General features: G+C 41.1%; 1 protein-coding gene across 1 annotated transcript in view; it reads right to left on the bottom strand.

Moving 5' to 3' along the window:
• Positions 1-5,904: 5,904 nt before the first annotated feature.
• Positions 5,905-23,394, bottom strand: part of CORO2A (coronin 2A) — a 114,350-nt gene continuing 96,860 nt past the window's right edge. Inside the window, exons 7-13 of the mRNA XM_018555093.1 lie at positions 23,200-23,304; positions 22,841-22,937; positions 18,617-18,729; positions 13,468-13,558; positions 11,259-11,298; positions 7,481-7,580; positions 5,905-6,197 (exon numbers count right to left, since the gene is read on the bottom strand). Of these exons, the coding sequence (XP_018410595.1) occupies positions 6,066-6,197; positions 7,481-7,580; positions 11,259-11,298; positions 13,468-13,558; positions 18,617-18,729; positions 22,841-22,937; positions 23,200-23,304 (678 nt within the window). The 3' untranslated portion in view covers positions 5,905-6,065. The remainder of the gene's footprint in view (positions 6,198-7,480; positions 7,581-11,258; positions 11,299-13,467; positions 13,559-18,616; positions 18,730-22,840; positions 22,938-23,199; positions 23,305-23,394) is intronic.

Genomic DNA, 23,394 nt, shown 5'->3' with positions numbered 1-23,394 from the left:
TGAATCTTATAAAATACACAAGGTAGATTAAGAATAATTTAAATATTATATTTTTATACAAGAAAATAATTAATTTGATATAAAGACAACATATCATGCTTGATTATAAACTGTTTTTTTTTATATAGCTATTAAAGAGTGAGGGTTTACAGGACACAGTGATGTGCTGGGGGAAAAAACAACTGTACAATGCATCAGCTGGGTTAAATGGCAGTTTGCGGACAGCCATGGTGAAGTGCAGTGCAGGTTACTGAGCTTTTATCAGTAAGGGTCGGGCAGAGCTAACTGCATAGCTAGGAATGCAACTCAAAGATTCTTCAGCCTACTATACTACAAAGAGTGCTAAGGAAGGCAATGTGTCAAGCAATTTCTCTCATTTTATTTCAAACAATATAAAAGCTTACTTACAAAATAATTCCCTTCTGCTACTATGCACTCCATGCATATTGATATTGAGCCTATAACATGCATGAAGAATCCCATAGGATTTTCTCAGATATAAATGGATGGATAAAAATCAATTTATTTTCCAGTTACGCGTTTCCCCCCTAAATTAGCTGGAAAGGCTTTGGATACAAACTTAGCCAATAGGGCAGCAATCTATTGCAACTAATAGAATTTCTTTGTCATTGGTCTGCCATTAGTAAAGTATAATTGTGTTGCTGTGGCTTACTGCACTCCTGCAGTATCATTCTTTTATAGGCTGTATTGAATGAGCCCTATAGCTTGATGGGACATAGTAAAACAAATTGTAAGAGTTGTTAAATTTGTCAATGTAGCACATAGTTCATTGTAACTTGCTAAATGGTCATATTTAATTGGCCAATGCAGATCTGTAGTTTGTGTAATAAACAAAAGACAAAATATTTATACAAATCAGTCTGCTTTAACATACAGAAGATAATAAACCTTGGTTATCTTGCACCAAACCACCACCCCCGAATGCAACGCATTCAAAAGCTGAGCATTGTGCAGCAGGAAATACATGTTCATTAACAATATCACAAAGCTTCCATCTAGAAATGGACAGAGCCATAGCAGGGCAGTATAGGCTGGACTGGCATTGACCTCCTAACATTCATTGGATAAAAAAAGACTGCATTGGGAATAAGAGACAGGGTAGAGCATATCTATACCCAACATCAAAAATAATCACATATCACATGTAGATGTGGTGGCTGCATTCGTTTTCACTTTTCATGTACAGCAAATACCTGTTGATCTTGCCTGAAATAAAGTGTGTGTGGGGGGGGGATTGATCAAAACTGGAGCAATCAGAACCTGGAGCAGTTGCCCATGGCAACCAATCAGCTTCTCTCTTCAGTTTACTTAGGTAAGATTTGAAAAAGAGAGAGATGCTGATTGGCTGCATTGCAAATCTGCTCCACAATTTGATAGATCCCCATCAGTGTCCTTGTCACTTACTTCATGTGAGCTTAAAAGAAAGCCCAAAGAACCTTACCTTTATGTGTAAAATACGAGTCCATCATTCCACTATGGTATGGAGATGAACAAATCATGTTCATCAGCAATGTTTGAAGTCCAGCCTGGGTTACAACAATGGCTCTTTCCACAGATTCAGTGGAGAAAAAAAGCGTAGCCATGAAGGAGCAGGAAGTGTATTACTCAAATGATTAAAAGGTGAAAAAAGGTAAAGAAAACTAATGCAGAGACCACCTCAAAGGACTGGTAAACTGCAGTATATTACATTTTTGGTTTTAGAGTTTAGATACACTTTAAGGGAGAATTGGACCCTAATAGCTTCCCCCCACTTCTTCAACTGACAACAATAAGAATTGCAATAGGTATTGAAAAGGTGCCCCATTTGCACAGTCTCTATTGGCTTGGCCCCATCAGACACCAACTGCCTACAGATACCTCTCGTTGTAAAGTGACGCACAGCTTTAAATAATTACACTATCCCACTGGTTTACTACTGGAGTATGAAGGTTGTACCCCTGCATATCTACCAGGTCCTAGGCTCCTGCATAGGTTTCCTTGTAGATGATCTGGCTCTGACCGTAAATGCCATTCATACCGGTTCATTTTGTTGGAAATGCAAGAGCATATACTAATGTACTGCTATGTCTTTTGAGTCGTGGCCTAATAGTGTAACTACTTTATGACAATAGCTATCATATCCTGAACTTTAATTGTCATATGTTTGTGTGCATGTTATACCATATAGGTGCAGGCTCTTTCTGTGAAATGATTACATAATCCTTAATGAATATTTTAATTCTGTATTAGACATATAATGTAAACTTTTACATGTAGCACCTGAAAAGCCATCCGGAGAGTAGCGGTCATTGCTGACCTCCTTCCAGGACTACTGGTTGGATGTGGATTCAAAAAATATTTCTGAGCCACTGTACTGAAAGGAAGCATGCAGACTAGAAAGTCAGCGTAAATAAAGAACTCTGAATCTGCATGCTGGCATGACAGTCAGGCAACTAGGTTTTTGGAAGGAGAGGACATCATGGGCAGATTTATATTCTTTCAATATAGGATTGCTTTAATGTCTGTATATGGTTGCATCTTTGGCTGTTTCATGTTTTCCTTAGAGGACAACTTTAAATTTTAAGTTGTACTGCAAGTAAACCCCCCATCCCCCCACCTTGCAGAGTCCTCTACTTAATGCGCATGTGTGCCACAGGCCCCATTCATATCTGTAGATGAGCTCTACCCTTTTGACAGCCTAAGGCCGACTCAAGTAAGGCTCAGTCACAGTGATGAATGGGGGTGCAGCACGCATGAACAGTAGGAAGGCTTTGTAGAGTCAGGTAGGACTGGACATTGAAGATCACAGGAATAGATCGGAAATCATTTTATCAGGTAGGCTACAATTGGGGGGTTGGGAGCTTATTTTACCAAACTTTAAAGTAGATATAAATGCATTAACAATACTTTCATATAAGCCATTACATATTGAGGTAATGTAAAAAAGCATACCTGCCATAGAGGTCCTTGTTTAGACTTTGTTTCTTTTTGTGTGTGGAGGGGCATAGAGCTGGATGGACAACTGTCTAACAATTGTGCACCTGAATGTCACCCTGTCACACACCCTGTTTGTAGTCTCTACTGGAGACTACAAACAGCTATGTCGAGACACATTGCATAGGCATGGGCCACATTCGTTGTTATTAGTCAGTCTAGAACAGGGGTAGCAAACCTCTGTCCCTCCAGCTGTGGTGAAACTACAAATCCCATGATGCATCTCTCTTTGGGAGTCATGCCTGTGGCTGTGAGAATCTTGCAGTGCCTCATGGGATGTGTAGTTCCACCACAGCTGGAGGGCCGGAGGCTTGCCACCCCTGGTCTAGAGCAATGGTGTGCAGCCAACAGGAAATGGCTGAAGGAAGCTGCAGAAGATCAGCAACGCCAAGATGCAATAAAGGATGAATAATGAATGAAAACAAGTATTTGATGGAAAATTGTTTGATACATAGTGATTCAGCAAAAAAAATGCCCTGAAGTCAGAGTTTAGATCTACTTTAAGTTTTACTGGTGTTTGATTTTTCTTTGGCCGATATGATCATGCTGTTTTTGGAATTGTTAGCTTGAATTGCCATGACAAAGTTGTTTACTGACACTGTATATTTTATCACTGTTATTCATTTCTTGCTCCCTTTTTAAATGTACAGACAGATTTTTCTAGGGTTACAACTTTTGTATTACTTTGCATAGATCGGATTGTGTTCATGATGTCAATTAAAAATGTACGTAAAAAAAAACAATATTTTTTCTTCAAGAAGGAAAAAAAACTTTATACATGTTTTATGTCATCTATAAAAGATATAAAACTAAAATGAATGCCAGCAATTATTCATGACCATTTCTGCCATACCCTTTAATGATCACCTCTAATATATTTTAAGGCCAATGGAAGTCGGAGTTGGCTCGCTTGGTTTATTGCCCCTACAAGCCCCTCAAAAATGGAATTGTGAACAGCTACTTTATATCAAAAAATTCCATGTTCAAACATTTTTCAACTTCCATTTTTGCATTTTTTTTAGCCATTTCGTCCAGAGTAACCCACCGAAACCCATTTTCTTAAACGTTTTCTGAAAACAAATCACACAATTGAAGAACACATTCAAAGCTGTAATAAACATTCATAATTTGTGATGTCATGTCAGATATTATATAATATTCTATTATGTAAGTGACAGGTCCAGTTTACCAGCACTTCTGGCTACTAAAGTAGTAAATACATTGTAATCATCATTATTATTTAAGTAACTGTTTCCAAAAAAGTAGGATGATGCAGAGTATATTAGACATATCCTGAAGGATATGTATGCAAGTTGATGCTGACAAATACACCATCAGTGTTATTCACAAAAGGGTGAAGAGTTTGGAGAAGGCAGGAGAAGAGAACAATCTAGGACAACATAGCTGATATGGAAAATGTCTCCAATTCAGCTCACTTTCCAGTTCAGCTATGTTGTCCTAGATTGTTCACTTCTCCTGCCTTCTCCAAACTCTTCACCCTTTAACGACCAGGCCTCTATATTTCAGTCCCCATACAATAACCTGTATAAAGTATCAGGCTATGTGAACAGGTTGTTGCTTTCCTTTTATCGAATTGCTAGCTGCAGCAGTACCCCTTCATAAAGGTCACAATTTGCAAACCAGTGCACATTTGGGTGGTTTGAATAGGGTTTAGTGCTGCAAGGAACTGCATTGTGTGAGATAACTTGATGTCAGGAGCCCATAGAAGCAGGATGTTTTCTGAGACACTTTTCACTTCCAGCAACATTATGTTTTATTCCAAGGTGTGCATACAAAAAACAGACATGATTAAATTAAATTATCATTCTGTATAGTTCTGAGTTTTATGCTTTACCTAGAAATGTCACCATTATTTAAGAAGAATTCCAGCCCTTGGATCATCAGAATCTCAAACTATAGGCCTAACTTAATAAAGTGTGAAATGAGAGGAAGTAAAACAAAAACAGGACAAATGTGAACAGCACCGGTGCTTGCTTCCAAGCCGATCATGTGCAGAATATATATAGATATATATATTTTAATTATTAATGTATTTATTTTTTCATGCCACCTGCTTAGTGATTGGTAATCGAACCCAAATTAATTTCTTTTAAACTCACTTTAGTACAACAGGCCCAGCTTCACGACAGGGCCCATTCAAACTTAGGCTCTCTCGGCAACACAAAACTAACATGTGTTTTATGGTGCAGTGCATTCGGGTGCCATTCATTTTGAATGGCATTCCAGCACACTGTTACAACGGCGGGCAATGCACCTGCACTGGATTAAGGGTACAAGGTACAATTTTTTGCTCCATTGTGGTGTGTTGGTAGCCCATTCAAATAGGCTGCCTAACCACAACACACATAAACATGCAACAGAACCCATGTTACCACATGTGTTGTAACACACATCAACAAAGTGCAAAGGTGTGACAGGGGCCTCACACTTTCGTAAATCAGGCTCTATGTGTACAGTGCAATTATTGTTAAATAAATAAAATCATACATGTCGCAACAAATAAAACTGTATATATCAGTGACTCTGAAACAGGTATAAGCAGCCCAGGAAAAAAAATACAATTTGCATACATGTTTGTGTTACCTATACTTATCCTGACCACAAAAGGACTGTTAAGATGCAGTAAGCCTCTTACCAAAGTGTCCAACCTCCCTGTTCTTACCATGAAGCCTGAAAGTCATAGGAATAGATCCCCAGCTTACATTTTTGATTCACAATAAATACCCATCAGGGTTCAGTCTTAGCTATCCATCACTATACAAGTACTCCATGTTTTCTCTATTGGTTTTTCATAGGCAGGCTTAGGAACACATCCAAAACTCTGGTAATTGGGCTTAGCAGTCCACTAGGATTGACAATGATTGTAATTAAAAATATTAGAGATATTAAAAATACTGGTAACAAATAATGGTAAACATTCCGTGCACCATGTAGCATTGCTAAGTTTCTATTCACAATTGTTTTTTTCCTTTGTACATAAAAATAAAATGTAATGGTTTTCTAGAGGCATTGTTGAGAGTTACATTCTATTGGCTGTAAGTCAAGTAGAGTCAGTAGGGGGCTGCGCTGTTGTGGACGTTTTTGATTTCCAACTTGAGCTGTCGAATCTGAATATCTCTTTGGCTCAACTGTTCACGTAATTTGCGGATTTCTTCCTGCTGTTTGTAGAACATTTGCAATAACTGAACAGTAAAAGAAAATAACAGTGTTACGCAGATAGGGCACAATATCACTACTGAATAAAACAAAGATATTACAGTGATCCCATCCTAAACTTTCCATACACAGGCAGACAGCACTAGACTAGATCAGCATTTCTCAACCTTTTTTTAGTCACAGCACCCTTTAAAATTGATGCAAGAGGCACTCCAGTCTAAAATGCAAAAAAACATAAATGGAAAAAAAGATCTGTGGTTTTCCCCCTCCCTAAAATCTATACCAGACCCCACCACATAAAACAATGCAGAGCTCCCCTTCACATCAGAGTCCCCCCTTTCAGATACAGCAGATATCTCCAGCACGGGAAGTGGGAGAGGTGAGTATTCATTAAGTTCTTTTCAGGGGATACTTTATTTATTTTACATTTTATTTTCAGCAGCAGCGTTGCTTTAAAGTGCTATCTAGTTCAATAGTAAGTTAGTTCCTTTTTCCGATACTTATTTGTCTGCAAAAGTCAGTTAAAGAATAAGTGTACTTTTAGTATGTGTACCTTAATTAGGATTTGAGAGGACAACAAAATGTGATGCTTGGTGGGCATGCTGGTGAAGGGCCTTGGAGCCTAATACGGTTAAGTGTCTGTGAAGGTTCTCATTCATCCAGGTCATGGTATATCTGTAAAAATTAACTCAAGGCAACTGGACTTGCTGTATTTTTTTTCCTGGAGACGTTTAACTGGACATCCGACCAGCTTTCTCAATTCAGAATGACTTGTACAAAACATTATCTGGGAATAAATATGGTGAATGTTGCTCCAATCCACATAATCTGTTAGTCACAACCAGGTGTTTGGAGTCTAGGAGGTGTTATTAACCTGCCCATAGAGATGTGTTGTGACTATCAAATTATGTGGATTGGAGCAACATTCACCATATTTATTCCCAGATAATTTTTGTACAAGTCATTCTGAATTGAGAAAGCTGGTTGGATGACCAGTGAAACGTCTTCAAGAAAATTACAGCAAGTCCAGTAGCCTTGAATTATTTTTTTTACAGATATGCCAATACGGTTAAGTGTACTAAAAATATGCTTACCTTTCAATTACACTCAGTTCAGACTAAATATGTATTGCCCCAAAATGACGGAGGTTGAATCAGGTTACTGAGGACATTTGCATAACCTTTTTACAAGTTTACAATTGTGTTGGGAGCATTAAACTAAAAATTACACAGAAAAAGAAAGCCATCGCCTTCTCTAACCACCATACAACCTATATTCTTACCAGCCATACACATGAAATGAGCCATACCTCGTTTTCCGTCTTGGGTGGAGGACATTCAAACAAGTCCAACCCATTGGAGATAAAGGAGTTCCTAGATTCTAGTCTTCTATCTGTGATCCTCTTTGCTCTGTCTTCTCTGTAAAACTCTGTCTTGTACTCTATTTCCCAGACAGTCTTTGTGGGAGCCTTTTCCTCATATGTTTTCTTTGGCTCTTTAGCAGGCAATCTGGGCTCCTCACTGGGCACAGCTATCTTTTCTCCGGGCTTTAAGGATATCAGAATAGGACCTAAAGGGGAATTAACAGCAATGAATTAAATGTAATTTATGAAAAGGCTTCTCTGTTTTAGATGCAACTAGCTGTCGGCCCAATAAGCCACGTAAAAGCTCTGTGGACCTAGGTGTGAATCATAAATAGAAGTTTGATAGCAGAACAAGAAACACATTGCTGACTGCCTTCCTATAATTGAAGCTGTAAAAGAACAAGTGATCTCACTGCACAAAGGCCATGTTGTGAAAAACATAGTGTTGGTACTACACTGTTGGGACTTCACTCACACATCCAGGCTAGTGAACATCTAAGATTGCATTTTTTGTCACTATAAACTACATGAACTGCCCAGGGCAACAAGATGCCTGGTTCTATTTTTGCCAGCTGTAAATGCTAAATAGGACTGATGGTGAAAATTGGAGGATGAAACATGAATGGTTGCTATAGGAAAAATCCCTATTATTCTGCTATTCTAATATTCAACATCAGTCCCATGTAACCATTACAGACATTAATAATGGGCTCTTTATTCTCTCTCTGGAGTAATTTGCTTCTTTCACTGTTGCCTGGTATAAGAAAGCAGATTATGTATATGCAACTCAAGGAGAATGGTGAAAGGTGGATGTATAATAAAAAAGTCTGTGATTGAACTTAGTGCTTACAGCACTTTTTATCATTCACAATGCAATGACTAGAACATTTTCAGAATAGACTGTTTGTTAAACCTTCATCTACATTGTAATATTATGAATGGAAAAATCAGGAAAGAACAGCTAATAGTAAAGCATTGAGTGCTCATACTTTTATTGTGGCATTGTACAGAAGCTATGTATTCCCTTTGCTGCTGACAGTGAAAACAAATGCTGCAATATAAGACAAACATTTATTTGCATCCATACAGCCACGTCAATTTTAAAGTAAAACTCCACTTTTGTTGAACCATAATGAATATAGCATAAAACAATTGCTGCACAAGCCATTTGTAGCCTAATGTTGTTTAAAATACCATTCAATTTCAATCTGCAGCTGCTGTCATTTTCTAACACCATCAAAGAATTCCATGCATTATGGCAACCAGAAGGTGTTCTGTACACTGTTGCAGACACTACAGCATTACTCTAGAACACTGAGATTTGGTATAATGAGTGATTTAGTATAATTAAGAACAGGAAAAAAAAAAAAAAAAGTAGACATCTGCAAAAAAAAGTTTTTAAAATCCTTGCAGTGTACATAGATCCCCAATAAATACATTTCTCAAATAAAAACGAGTGACCTAAACAATAAAGTTAAAATGCAGCTCTTAAGTTTCACACTGGCTGTATATAGGAACAGAAAGTAGTCATGAATTTTGTCTGTATAATTGTACTCCATGGGGGAAAAGAGAGATCAAGAGTGCGAGAGAGAGAACGCAAAAGACAGCAAGAGTGCGAGAGAGAGCGCGAGAGAGACAGCAATGCTCACCGTGGAGCACGTATGTGCTGGAAGCTATAATTAATCTGGCAGCTTCCCATTCATTGGTTTCTAGGACACCAGGCCACTGGAGTCCTCGCAACCAATTATGCATTCCCAGCCCCATTCAGCTGCCGGTTGGGAGAGATCCCAGCTGGCAGCTGAAAGTAAACAAAGGGGCTGGGAATGATGGCTGATATTATTACCAAAATATGGCCATATTTGGGTTACGATGTCAGCCAGCATCCTCCTTGCTTACATTTAGTTGTCTTATGTGACATTGAATTGGTGGAGCCTGATGGGGAACTTTGAGGGCCAAGTCCCCCAGCAGGACCGCTCGGTTGTGGATTCACCTGCTGTGTAGGTGCTATAGCCATAGATGACCTTATGGGGAACTCAGTTCTCAGAATTCTCAATCAGGCTCCACCCACTGCCAGGGTCACTGGTTGTTTCAGGACGCTGTCGGCTGTAGCTGACACCATCCCTAACACCCAACCACTGACCCCCACTGTCACTGATGTTGAGTGGGTGGAGCCTGATGGGGAACTTGGAGAGCCAAGTTCCCCATTAGGTCTGCTGCTGATTGACAGCAGGCAGTAGGTGAGTGCTGTAGCCTGTCTACTAATGACTATGGCACCTGCCAACTGCCTGCTGTCAATCTGCAGCAGAGCTGGACAGATGGGGAACTCCGTTCTCAGATTTACCCATCAGGTTCTGCCCAACCACTGTATAGGTCCTTTACCACTGCACCTGCCCATGTGCCACATGCAGCAGCCAGGGCGGAAGCTCAGTAATGATGAGCCTGTGATATTACCAGGCTAAGTGCTGTTGAGCTGCACAGAGGATGGAGTATCCAGTATGGATACTCTGGCCTCATTGCACCTCCACACTGCAAATGGCAGTGCATGTGGCAAATTTATGTATGGATGTCTACAACACTCTTTATAAACTTCAGGGTATGGCTCAATATTCTTTCTAATAGTTTCAGAAGAATTGCATTGTATTAAGTAATGCTTAAAACAGAATCTTTACTATGAAAATTTGTGAGGGTCTGTTTGATAAGCTGGGTTTATGATTGGGAGAGCTTCTATTGCATTGCTTTGGAGGATACCTAGCACCATGCAGCAATTTTAATCCATAACACCCTGCCTCTTCAGTCAATGAAGCGCAAAGCTAACTAGGTGATTTTTTTTAATCCCACACGAAAAACACTGCACATAAGAGACATGAGTACCCAATAACATAATCTCACTGAATTTAATGGGAACCTCTTACGATAGTTATGTGTTAGAGGCAAGGCTCCAATACATCTCCATAGACTGCCACTGTCAGACTTATAGAAGCAGTGCTAGTTCTAGGGCAGTGCACGCCTAAGCATGGTGTGGAGTGTTGTTTTGGTGCCCAAGTCTGGTATTGGCCAATCAGACAGGATCCCTTTCCTGGCTTTAGACAAAAAAGATCCTCTGATTGAAAACTGTACTTTCAGAACGGTGCCCTCTCTTACCCTCTCACCCCTGACTGGGACTACAACAAAAGGTGGAAACCCTATTAAAAATTATATTACAGTGAACATGTGGGGACAGAAATCTATCAGCTGGCTTTGCTAACTGCCATCCCGATCCTGTCTATTACCCAACAAGTCACTGACCTGGGGAAAGCATGCAGCTAATGAAGTCTGCAATGTCTGAATTGAAGTGCTGTATGCTTCTTTTCTGGTCAGTAACTCACTGCACAGGAAAACAACATTCCTCTCAACATTGACATCTACTCTTTTGTGTTATTCACAATTTTACACTCTGAAGATAGTCCACTGGATGAAATAAGTCTTCCTGACTAGGTGATAAGTAATGTGCTATAATACTTAAATGTAAACAATGGTTCTGTCAGGCACATGGCTGTGCTATAACACTGAATAAACTTCACAAACATGAAGGATGTTTGTCTGTACCATAATAATAATTTCACAATGTCAACTGGATTGCTTCATAAAAGACAATTTCTCTAACAACAGTGTGCTTTTTTGTATGTGTACAGAACTTAGGTGATAAAATTGCTTCAACCTGCTCAACTGCCAAACCAGAAATTACATTTTTCGGTAACCTAGTGCCAAGTTATTTGTGATTACATCTACCATTTTTGCAAGACCAACCTACCTTCATTTACTGTATGTTGCTAAGCACATTGTATGTGTGCAAGATGACTTTGCACACAAGTGCAAAGGAAATATCTTACATACAGTGGGGGGATTTATCAAAGAAATTGCGAGAGTTTTAGATCATTTTTTTTAATGTGCAAATCTGTCTTTTAACATGTGCCCGTTTAGACCTGAACTTGCACTACTTTTCCAATTGCGCGTGTTTTGTGTCTATTAATCCTCATTTATGAGCAACATTACACAAGCATCATAAATATGGTGCATCAAATATATTCCGTGCAAGTTCAAACACTCGCAATTGCTATGATAAATCCCCCCCCCTCCCCCCCCAGTATATACATGCAAAAACAAAATCAGTGCTACACTATATACAGATGCAGCAAGTCCACCATGCTGGTCTAACAATGCTTAGCACAAAATTGATACGCAGCATTGTAATTTGTTTGTGTGTTTCTCATTTAGCAAGTCCTGTTCAAGCATATTTTTTTACACTGCATGCTTTGTGTCCTGTCAGAGGGTGTTGTGTTTGCTCTCTGGGTGCTCCTTGTGTGCTGTGTGCGATCTCAAACTGTGCACACCCTGTGAGATGTGTGTTGTCTGTCTACATGTGCACTGACTGCATGTGCTCTGAGCTTGCGCACTTTTGTGTGTTGCTTTTGTCTATCTGCCTGTATTGTCTGTGTGCTCTGTTCATCCATACTTTGACTGTGTATGTTTTAATTGCATTTGTATGACTGTGTGCGCTCTAGGCATGCGATCACTCTAGAGTGCACTCACAGGGGCACCACATGATGAGAAATAAGTCACACAGGAGAATGTAGCATTGAAAACGAGAATAGGGGGAAAGGAGGGGGAGGCTAAACTGAGGAGGAGAGCATAGGCAGATGGTGCATGAGCCCTAAGGGTGTGACATTTAGATTGTGCAACAACCTTCCAGTACTTTTGAGAGGATGAGTTTCTGAAAACATTCCAACAATTTTACACAAGACTTTATCAACAACACTCTCAAACCTCTACAGAAGAACCAAATAGCTACTTAACCAGAGTATCAGTTACAACACTTTGCCTCCCAACAAAGGGAACTTTTAGAGAAACCAGTCACGGTAGATGAAACTGTAAGGGCTATTATGTCTTTTCCCAAGCATTAATCACTGGTACTGGAGAGAGTGATACCAGATTTATTCAGTACTATTTAGAGGAAACAGGAAGTGCTGGAAAGGGGGGGGGATGGAAATTTGAAGAGATCAGACAAGAAGAGGGAGCATGCCCATTTAAGGGATAAAGCGGAATAGGTACAAGACCCCCACCGCTGACAGAAAACAGAATACTCTTCCCATTTTTTTTATTTACTGGATGAATGTAAACCTAAAGATCTTTTCCTCACTGCAAACATCAATGCAAATTTGTTGCAAACTATGATGATCCACTGAAAAGCCAATAGTAAAAGCCTAAAATATGCAGGCAGTGCATACCAATTGTCATTGCATCATCACAGTACCCAACAAACTTGGCATGCTCCCATTACCCATTGTAAAAGAAAGAATAATGTCAAGTAAACGCTGGCGTCCACTTAATGTTCCTTTGTACAGCTGAGCTGCATTTTATACTGACAATAATACATGCAGCTATCCAGCTATGAAGGTAACGGTTACATAACCGCACCAGCAATCGTTTCAGTAAGATTGATGCTAATGCTCCTCGACAGTGCACATTGTCCAAAAAGAAAAGGTTTTTGAAGGGATATTGCTCTTTATAATCGCAAAATCCAGATTTACAGTAGACACCGAAGGACAAAAAAGGAAGCTCTGCAGAGATAGCTGCAATAGACGCTTCGTCTGGCTTTTCACTGGATATCTTTCAGACATGATGTATTTAATTATTAAAGATGATTGCTCTTTAAAGTAGATCCTGCCACCAAGTTCCCTTCCATCTCCTGGTACTTTGTATAATTGGACTAACATTTCGGTTTGAAAGCTTAGACCAGTTTCACACATTTACTTTGTTTCCTATTCTCTCTGATAAATGCTCTGAGGAACAACCTTTCTCACAGACACTTAAAAAGGCTAGAGCAAGAAACAAAAAGGAAATCAAGTACTAAGATATCGGCATGGGCAAGTCTTTTAAAGATATCCCAGTCTGACCTCTATTAATTCCACTCATCCATTCATGTGCAGTGAGGGCTGGCTGGGTTCCAGCTGTCATTGGGTATATGTCCTCCTGGTACGATTCTGACTACAAGACACAAAGAAAGAAAGCTCTAAAATTAAAACGCCACATTGGTAAGTTTTTATAAAGCCATTTACATTGCCTGACTGTGAGCATATATGCACCTTGAAAGTTACATTACAGCAAGGGAAATATTCATTAATATATAATATTATTTGAAATAATATTAATACATAATAATAATGATAATCATTCTATATACAAAAATGGTCATACAGTCAGGATGAAAATCCTACTTACATCAGTAGCATTGTATGGACTGCAGAGACCATACCTTCCATTACCCAGCCATCATATGTCACCTCAACAAGAGTTCCCAAGCAGGTCCCTCTGCACAACAGTTGGGTAACTGTGTGCAGGTTTTGTTTAACCACCTCACTTCCACAGCCTATTTCCCTTTAAGTGCCACATTTCCATTTTGGAGATGTGTTGTTGCCTTATGTTATAATCCAGGGGCGTCCAGAGGCCGGGTGTCTCCAGACCGGGCGATACCCTGCCGTGTCGTCATTGCGCGTGACGTCACATCGCGCATTCCCGGCCATCTGATTGACGCCTGCCAACGGCCATCTTGGTGATGGACGCTGGCAGAGACACTAGGGGACGTTCACCGAGCGGGATGAGGTATGCCGCCGGGTCCCCTCCTCTTTCCTGACACTGTCGGGCTCTCGGTGCATGACAGAGTGCCCAACTTTTTAGAGGGGGTGACACCAAAATGACTGTCAGTAATTTTGGTGTCACCCAGGTGCGGGCCGGACCCCCCTTGTGACGCCACTGTTATAACCTTTATCTTTTGTAGCCTATTCTAATGTATTACACTTTTTTTCAGGACAGATAAGCCTTTAATTTGAAAGCCGGTTTGGATATGTCTTTTTATTTTCTACATTTTAACAATGAACAAAGAGGGAACAATAAGATTTTATTATTTTTTCCCAGCATAACTTAAACCCACTAAAGCCTTCTAAAGGATATTACAAAAGTGTGATTTTTATGTGATGGAGAGTGCTAATTGAAAACCTGCTTTTTAATTTAGGAGTGGTGTTTTCCCCTTTTAAAATGTTAATTCATCATGTACACAAAGATACAAATCATTTGTTTGCATAATTTCTTTAGTGTAACATTATTACAAGATCAAGCTTGGTTTGTATGGACAGAACCTTTGTATGACATTGTGCACTGTTTGACACTCACAAAGTTAAAATATGTCATCCAGAGCTTCCTATGTACAGTATTTGCTGAGATCTGGGGATTAATAGGGAGAGGGGGATTTTTACATTTTAGCAATACTTTATGATTTTTAATTGATATTATGATTATTATTATTCAGGAAGAGACAGGACTGGTCTAGATCAACTCTGCCTTCTTTAAAACGGCTGCTGGAGCTCCCAGAAATATTGATTATAGCACTTTTTCTTCAGTCTTAAAATGCCAGTTCCTTTTCTTCCTAGTTCTACCACACAAAACAAGGAAGCAGATCTGTGCTTTATGTGCCGGGGCTCACATTTCCGAGGCACAGGACACCATGCAGACACACGGCGTGCCGTAGTCTTGCACTATGCTGCATAGTTCAATGATTGGCGTTAGAAGGATCCCCAGCCCACATAAGTAGCACCGGACTACAGCTGTCACTGAAGGCTTGCAGTTCTAGCAACAAGACTGCAATAAACAACTAAAATTCCAGAACCATTTGCATACAGCACCGGGGGTTCTAGTGGTTACATTTGTAAACTGTCCCCATAGTAAAATGCCGCTGTCATGTTTGCATTAAGTTTTGTAGACTCAGCAAACAGGCTTGCCTAGAATTTATTTTGTAATGTTAAAAGCTATTCTATTTTAGGCCCCAGACGGGCGGTCTGATCAGGTCCTGTCAGTTAGATCTGATCAGAAGCCCAATATTTGTAAAATGGGGTGAAATGTGGCAGCTTTCCACCCATGTGGTAACCTTTTTTTCTCTCTGTGCTTCAAAAGATGTAGTGTAAGAAGCCATGTAGTTGTTACATCACAACTTATGCATTGAAACAGCATTTGAGCAAAACTTTGGGACAGATTATGGAGTGAATATATACTTGAATGCAGTGCAACCAAGCAGTCAAGTGCACTTGCAAATGACGATAACAAAAGTACTTTAAATGCAGAAATTTTGACTGGGATTAGGTTTACCTTTTCAGATCCTCAGATCTGACAGCTGCTGCCCTGTCAACTGCTGACTGCACACATTAAGTGCGTAACAGTGTCAAATAACAGAGAAATGTAGATTACAGGAATGGATAGAACTACAGGGCTTTGTTCATTGAAAGTGCTAAATGCACTCAAATGATGGGAGACATGCGAGATCAGGCAAATGACAGGACAGCAACTGTCCTGTCATTTGCACCTGTCATACACCTTACAACAGGGGTGCCCACATTTTTGGTAAGATCTACTTTTCAAATGACGAGCTCAATGAGATCTACCAATGAAAAGAAACACCTGTATTTGAAAAACAAACACAATAAAATGCTTACTGGGACTGCACATATCTCCCTATTGAATAAACCTAATATGAATACAGATGTTCAATATTAACAATTAACTCAAAATGCCCACAGCACAATAGATTTCTGTGTTCTGGTGACTTCACTTCACCGCCACGGCCCATTCCGGCCCAGCACGCAGGGGGAGGGGGGGAGTTTACTATGCGATACAGTGCGTTCCAGCAGCTTACCGCACTGGATTGCACTGTAACTCGTGTGAACTGGCCCTAAACACCGTCCTAAAACATTGCTTTCTTTTATTCAGGCATTATCACATGTCATATTAACACTGGAAATTAAATGTGATATCTGTGTTTCATGCTTTGGGCCTGAACTATTTGTGGGGGTCATATTTAACACAATCGGGATATTAGCAGCCTCCACGTTCAGATAACAGGCCACATTTAGAGATCTAAACTGCTCAGCCACTTAACCCTAACATTTTTTTTGTTAACCTAATACTGCCATGGGCAGTAAGGGGTTAACACCTGTAAGTTGCTAAAAGAAGCTACCTGCTTCCAGGAGTGGCTCCTAAGGCGTGTTGGTGTATCCAACTCGGAAGATGGGAACGTGTGGTCCCAATGTGCCTGATGCTGCAGACTGGGAGGAGCGGGTCAGATGTGTCCAAAGCTGCAGGCGGCAAAGTTTATTGAGGCTGCAGACAGGGAGAAGCGGGGCGAATGTCTCTGCGGGCTGGTAGATGCGGCAGTTCATTGGAGGATGCAGACAGGGAGGGGCGTGCCGAATGTCTCTGCGGGCGGGTAGATGCGGCACAGTTTATTGGGGGCTGCAGACAGGGAGAGGCGGGCCGAATGTCTCTGCGGGCGGGGGGATGCGGCACAGTTTATTGGAGGCTGCAGACAGGGAAGGGCATGTTGAATGTCTCTGCGGGCGGGGGATGCGACACAGTTTATTGGAGGCTGCAGACAGGGAAGGGCATGCTGAATGTCTCTGCGGGCGGGTATATGCGGCACAGTTTATTGGGGGCTGCAGACAGGGAGAGGTGGGCCGAAAGTCTCTGCGGGCGGGTAGATGCAGCACAGTTTATTGGGGGCTGCAGACAGGGAGAGGCGGGCCGAATGTCTCTGCGGGCGGGTAGATGCGGCACAGTTTATTGGAGGCTGCAGACAGGGAAGGGCATGCTGAATGTCTCTGCTTTTTGTTAGAGGCTGCAAAGTTTATTGGATGCTGGAGTCAGGGAGGGGCGGGCCGAATGCTTCGGCATCCAAGACATTCGGCCGCACTAACACAGCGGGACGGAGCGCGGGAGAGGGAGTTGACCCGCGATCTACCAGCGTTAGCTTTGCAAACGACTGGTAGATTGCAATTGACCTTATGGGCACCCCTGCCTTACAATTATCATTCAATTTTATTTGTCACGTCATCGCACCCTCGTTCAATTTCCACACAAATAGCCCATCATGCACAGACCAATGTAGATTTTGATAATCGTTTGTTAGAAGAAATTCGGCCAGTTAGTATTGCGATCGACAGAACAGATTTTAGTTTCCGCACGTGCAGTGTTCATATTTTGCGATTTTTATTTTATGAAAACTTCACTAATCCATCGATTTTCATCCGTTTCAATTGAAGTTTTCTAGTCTGCCTGTTCAACCAAATTGGGATTGCATTCGTTTTCCTTACAATGATAATTGTAAGGTGTATGGGCACCTTTAGGCTGCGCTCATATGGGGTGTTCTGGGATGCCTGCGGAAAGAGCCTGCGGATTCCGCTGAACCCATCGAAGATAATGACAGGGTGACAGTGGTGGTACAGAAGATTACATGCGGTTTGGGATAGATGACTATCCCTGGATGCAGGAAAGACCGGACTTCCCCACCTCAATCTATCAACAACAACAACAACGGGGGGGGGGGTTCTAATATAAGCCCTCTATATGCCCTCTACCCAGTAGCATTAAAGATAAACTTTCCATCACTCTAAGGCCCCTTTCACATTGGTCCACCTATCAGTTTTTCAGGCAGACCCGATCGGATGCCAATGTAAGTCTTTAGCTGTGTGTATATGGACGGGTGTCCGTTCACATCGGGTTACCCCCAACTCCAGCCAGGTCCAGAAAAACAAACAGATCAGAGATTCGTTTAGCCGGAACTGATCATGCCGGATCGGGGGGTATTCTGATGTAAATGGACACATGCCTGACTACATCTGATAGACAGACGTGGGGTCCGGTAATTGCGATGGAGGAAAAAAACTGTATGGACACGAATGTCACAGCAGTGACATCCGCTCCCTACTTGCATGAATCCTCTGCTCCGTACTTGCATGAATCCTCCCCTGATTTTATAATTATTTTAAGTGCAACTATTAAACAAAAAAAAATAGGTAATACAGAAAATTGCCCAAACAACATCATTTAAAGAGAGTAGTTGCAATATGCTTACAATCAAAACCAAATCATCTCTTTGATATTGAAGTCAGTGAAGTTAAAAGAAGACGGTATCACAGCGTTTTATTCTTCCTTGCTGTTGCACTTCCCCCATAAATTTAGTTCTGCTGCTGCAAAATTTGGTAGATACAAATTTTATCTTACCCGTCTAGGCACAATCATTGAAACAGGCTCGATCAGTCCTTTTACAGTGACCAGTCTGTAGAATCTAAACACTTCACAGGAGGATACATCAAGTCCCCTCTTTGGCAAAGTACCTGGAAAAGATTTCATATTTTCAAATTATTTCATGCATTTAGCTTTTATCTTCCCCAAATCCATGCCATATCATCCACATCCAAACGTCCATCCTGCTCTATAATTAATTACACCATCTTCCCGTTTGTGAAGTCTCATATCTTGATTACATTGTTTTAAAATTACCTTTATTGTTATACTGAAATTAATTATGCATTCAAGTTGTCACAGATTTGTTAAGTAGAGTTCTTAAAGCGTATCCAAACCCAAAAACAAAATATTAGTACAGTATTTCCTTTGATGTAGTTGAAACATTAGCTTTATTTTGTAGGCTTTTTTTCCTTTACTTTTCACTTTTAAATATCTCCTGTTCTTTGGTGGCCATGCTCACTTCTCCACTGTATCTATCCACTCTGCCAAAGTTGTCACCCAGGTTGGACTACAAATCTGCCTGCTTTTGTTAATCTCTATTACATGAGGGATGGAGGGAGGGTTAGTAGTTAACAGAATAAAGATTTGATTGTTTATGCTTTCAGTTCATCTCACAGGAAGTAACAATGCCACTGCATATCTAGCAAGATCAAATGGTATTTTGTGTGCTTGCTGAAAATGTCCTTAGCCTTAAAAAAGAAAACTGATGCAACCACCACATCCAAGGACTGCTAAGCTACAATGTATGACATATTTATTCTTGGGTTTAGTTATCCCATAACCACCTGATGTAATGTGCCTCTGACCAATTACATCTTCATGTTAACCAAAGAGAAGGCATACACTCAGTATACTAAGGAAGGATGCTAAGTGAATAATCTGAAAAGTGAAACAGGCATAACAGTTTATTTAGGTTTCATAGTGACTAAGTTATATTGTTTAAATGGAAACAAAACACTATTCAATTGGATATATATCAGGGGTGTGGGATTCGTATCGCCCGATGCCCGGGATATGTAGTTCCGGGCGCCGGGCAAGTTGGTATTATGCAACCGCACACGATCGCACGTCCTGGGAATCCCCACGTCTGCACCAACCCTAAGGCCCCGTTCCCACTGCGCGATATGCAAATCACGCGTTATGTAGCGCGATTTGCATATTGCGTGACATTGTGAGATTTGCCGCGCGATATCGCATTCAAGCTTGCATTGAGCAAGCTTGAATCGCGGCTAAATCCGCTCCAAAAAGGGTCCTGCTGTAGCGACACACGACCCGCGACAGCAGGACCCTTTGCCCCATTGAAATGGATTGGAGCGCGGGAATTACCGTGCGATAAATCGCTCAATGTGAACGGGGCTTAAAGGGTAAATTCACTTTCCCAAGTAATTTGGGAAATGGAATTACCCGCACAAATCTCCCTCCCACTATACTTACCTTTCGGCGAATGGTCCTTCTCGTCCACCAGTACGGGTGTACTACTATCTGTACCTTTTCCATGTATTCTGAATTTCGCTCGCAAAATTCAAGCACTCGTTGGTCAACGCAGTCACCTAACAGCACTGACCAATGAGAAGCGCTTCCTGGCGGCTGATATATTGCCTGAGGCTGCCGCCATTCAACATACATTCTGGACATCCTGATCCTCCTCACAGGCCGGTTCACATCTGGTTCCCAGACTCGCATAAGTAAGTACATTATACTTATATATTTATTGTTCTTGTCACCTTCCCTGATATGTCCGGTCCAGGCAGTCAGCTGACCTACTTTTGCGCCCTCTTGTTGTTCTAACAAGGCTGGTTAGACCCCACAGAGCCCTGCTACCCTGGTGAGGCCCCCTCAAAGCTCTGGTGAGACCCCCCTCTGTATGTGCGTTATAATTAATCGAAATTAGTCGATTAATCGATTAAAAAAAATTAGATTAATCGAACAGGAAAATTTTAATCATTACCAGCCCTAATATATATATATATATACTTTGGGTACTGCACTTAAGCGTAAGAACTTTCTTCAATAAAGCTGATTGTGTTAAATGTTACTTGGGACAGAACTAAAATTGGCCCGTGTGTGCGCGCGCATATTTACATATATATTTACATATATACACACACACACACACACTATATTGTCAAATGTATTGGGACACCCCTCCAAATCATTGGATTCAGGTGTTCCAATCACCTCCATGGCCACAGGTGTATAAAACCAAGCACCTAGGCATGCAGACGCTTCTACAAACATTTGTGAAAGAATGGGTCGCTCTCAGGAGCTCAGTGAATTCAAGCGTGGAACCGTGATAGGTTGCCCCCTTTGTAAAAAGTCCATCCAGGAAATTTCCTTGCTACTAAATAATCCACGGTCAACTGTCAATGGTATTATAACAAAGTGGAAGCAACTGGGAACAACAGCAACTCGGGCACAAAGTGGTAGGCCACGTAAAATGACAGAGCGGGGACAGAGCATGCTGAAGCGCACAGAAGTCGCCAACTGTCTGCAGAGGCAATAGCTACAGACCTCCAAACTTCGTGTGGCCTTCAGATTGGCACAACAACAGTGCGTAGAGAGCTTCATGGAATGGGTTTCCATAGCCGAGCAGCTGCACCCAAGCCTTACATCACCAAGTGCAATGCAAAGCGTCGGACGCAGTGGTGTAATGCACGCCGCCACTGGACTCTAGAGAAGTGGAGATGTGTTCTCTGTAATGACGAATCACACTTCTCTGTCTGGCAATCCGATGGACGTGTCTGGGTTTGGTGGTTGCCAGGAGAACGGTACTTGCCTGACTGCATTGTGCCAAGTGTAAAGTTTGGTGGAGGGGGGATTATGGCGTGGGGGTTGTTTTTCAGGGGTTGGGCTTGGCCCCTTAGTTCCAGTGAAGGGAACTCTTAAGGCATCAGCATACCAAGACATTTTGGAGAATTCCATGTTCCCAACTTTGTGGGAACAGTTTGGGGATGGCCCCTTCCAGTTTCAACGTGTCTGCGCACCAGTGCACAAAGCAAGGTCCATAAAGACATGGATGAGCAAGTTTGGGGTGGAGGAACTTGACTGGCCTCCACAGAGTCCTGACCCCAATGGAGACTACGAGCCAGGCCTTCTCATCCAACATCAGTATCTGACCTCCCAGAAGAGTTGAAGCTGTTATAGCTGCAAAGGGTGGGCCAACTCAATATTGAACCCTACGGACTAAGACTGGGATGCTATTAAAGTTCATGTGCGTGTAAAAGGTAGGTGTCACACACACACACCCTAACCTAGTTAAAGTACAGCAACACCCAAGAACAAATATGTCATATATTGCAGCTTACCAGTCCTTAGATGTGGTAACTGCATTAGTTTTACATTTTCAGAACATTTTCTGCAAGTATGAAACACATTCTTGTTGATCCTGCTAGAACACATATTTTGTGTCTTTGTAACTTCCTGTGCACTGCACTGAAACCTTAAACAATGTTATCTGCAATCTCAACCATCTAATGTGGAAAGGGAAGGGGTGTTTGTAATTCATATCACAAGAACAGCCTAGGGCAGGTAATGTGTTACTGGCAGTATCACCAGGTGAAAATAGAGGACGAGACCCTGAAAAAGGAAAGCTAACACAGCCACCCCATCCCAGGTAAGATGAAATATATGTTACATTTTTGTGTTTAGTACACAGCAGAGGAGGTTTATTCTTTCTGTTTTACAGCAGCTCTGAAGTGAGACTATGTTCCGGTAGAGCAAATGAACAGAAGTACATATAAGAGCTAAGCAAGCATTGTGTGATATCACGTGATAACATCTATAAGATAACTATAATAAGAACTACAGCTTTTTATTGAACTGGACATGCAGATGCAGTATCACAAACGGAATATTTTCTGCTCACTTTATTATGCAGATTTTAAAGCTGGCCATAGACTACGCAATCTCTATTAGATCTCCCATCAACTATGTAGCCCAATTGCCTGCCTGATGAGATATGAACTGAATGGATTGTTTAGGTAGGTCCTTATATTACATAGTTTTGGTAAATCTAAAGGAGATTGTACAGATATTGTGCAGTCTGATTGTATAGGGTGTGTGTAGCTTAAGTCTCCTCCTGGGTGCTTAAAGTGACAAGGGGAACCATTGTGGGCATATTGTAGAGACTAAAATTATGTTTAAAAACATTTTCCCACACATAGCATCTTAAATATTACAATCATTGACTGTGATGCTCACCAATTCCTTTTTGAGGTAAGTTGGAACGATATTCATTCAAGTATTGAAAGTAAGGCTTCTGAGGAACAATTTCATAATATCGAATATTTCCTTCTCCCTGTGGAATAAAAAAAGGTGGTTGACCACTGCTGATACATTGCTGTCATAGTGTAAAACCAGAGGTGTGCACACTCCGGCCCTCCGGCTGTGGCAAAACTACAAATCCCATGATGCATCTGTCTCTGGAAGTTGTGGCTGTGAAAATCTTGCGATACCTCATGGGATTTGTAGTTCCTCAACAGCTGGAGAAATTGAGTTTGCCCACCCCTGCTGTAAACGGTTCAGAAATTATGTATATAAAATCATAAAACAACACTCACCTTTCCCACCAAATACATCATATTAGTGTCATTATCAAAAAAGGGGAAGAGCAATCCCGAGGAACCATCCATATCCTCCTGGTGTAAAGGCACTGAAAGGTCATCCTGAAATGTCAAAATGGAGAGAGAATGAATAAATATTTGTGTGTGTGTGTGTGTGTAATATATATATATATATATATATATATATATATA

The sequence above is a fragment of the Nanorana parkeri genome, unplaced genomic scaffold (genome assembly GCF_000935625.1).
Source record: "Nanorana parkeri isolate BGI_ZX_2015 unplaced genomic scaffold, ASM93562v1 scaffold183, whole genome shotgun sequence".
Classification (NCBI taxonomy): domain Eukaryota; kingdom Metazoa; phylum Chordata; class Amphibia; order Anura; family Dicroglossidae; genus Nanorana; species Nanorana parkeri.
Note: the sequence above shows the minus strand (reverse complement) of the source record. Positions and strands in the feature narration are given on the sequence as shown.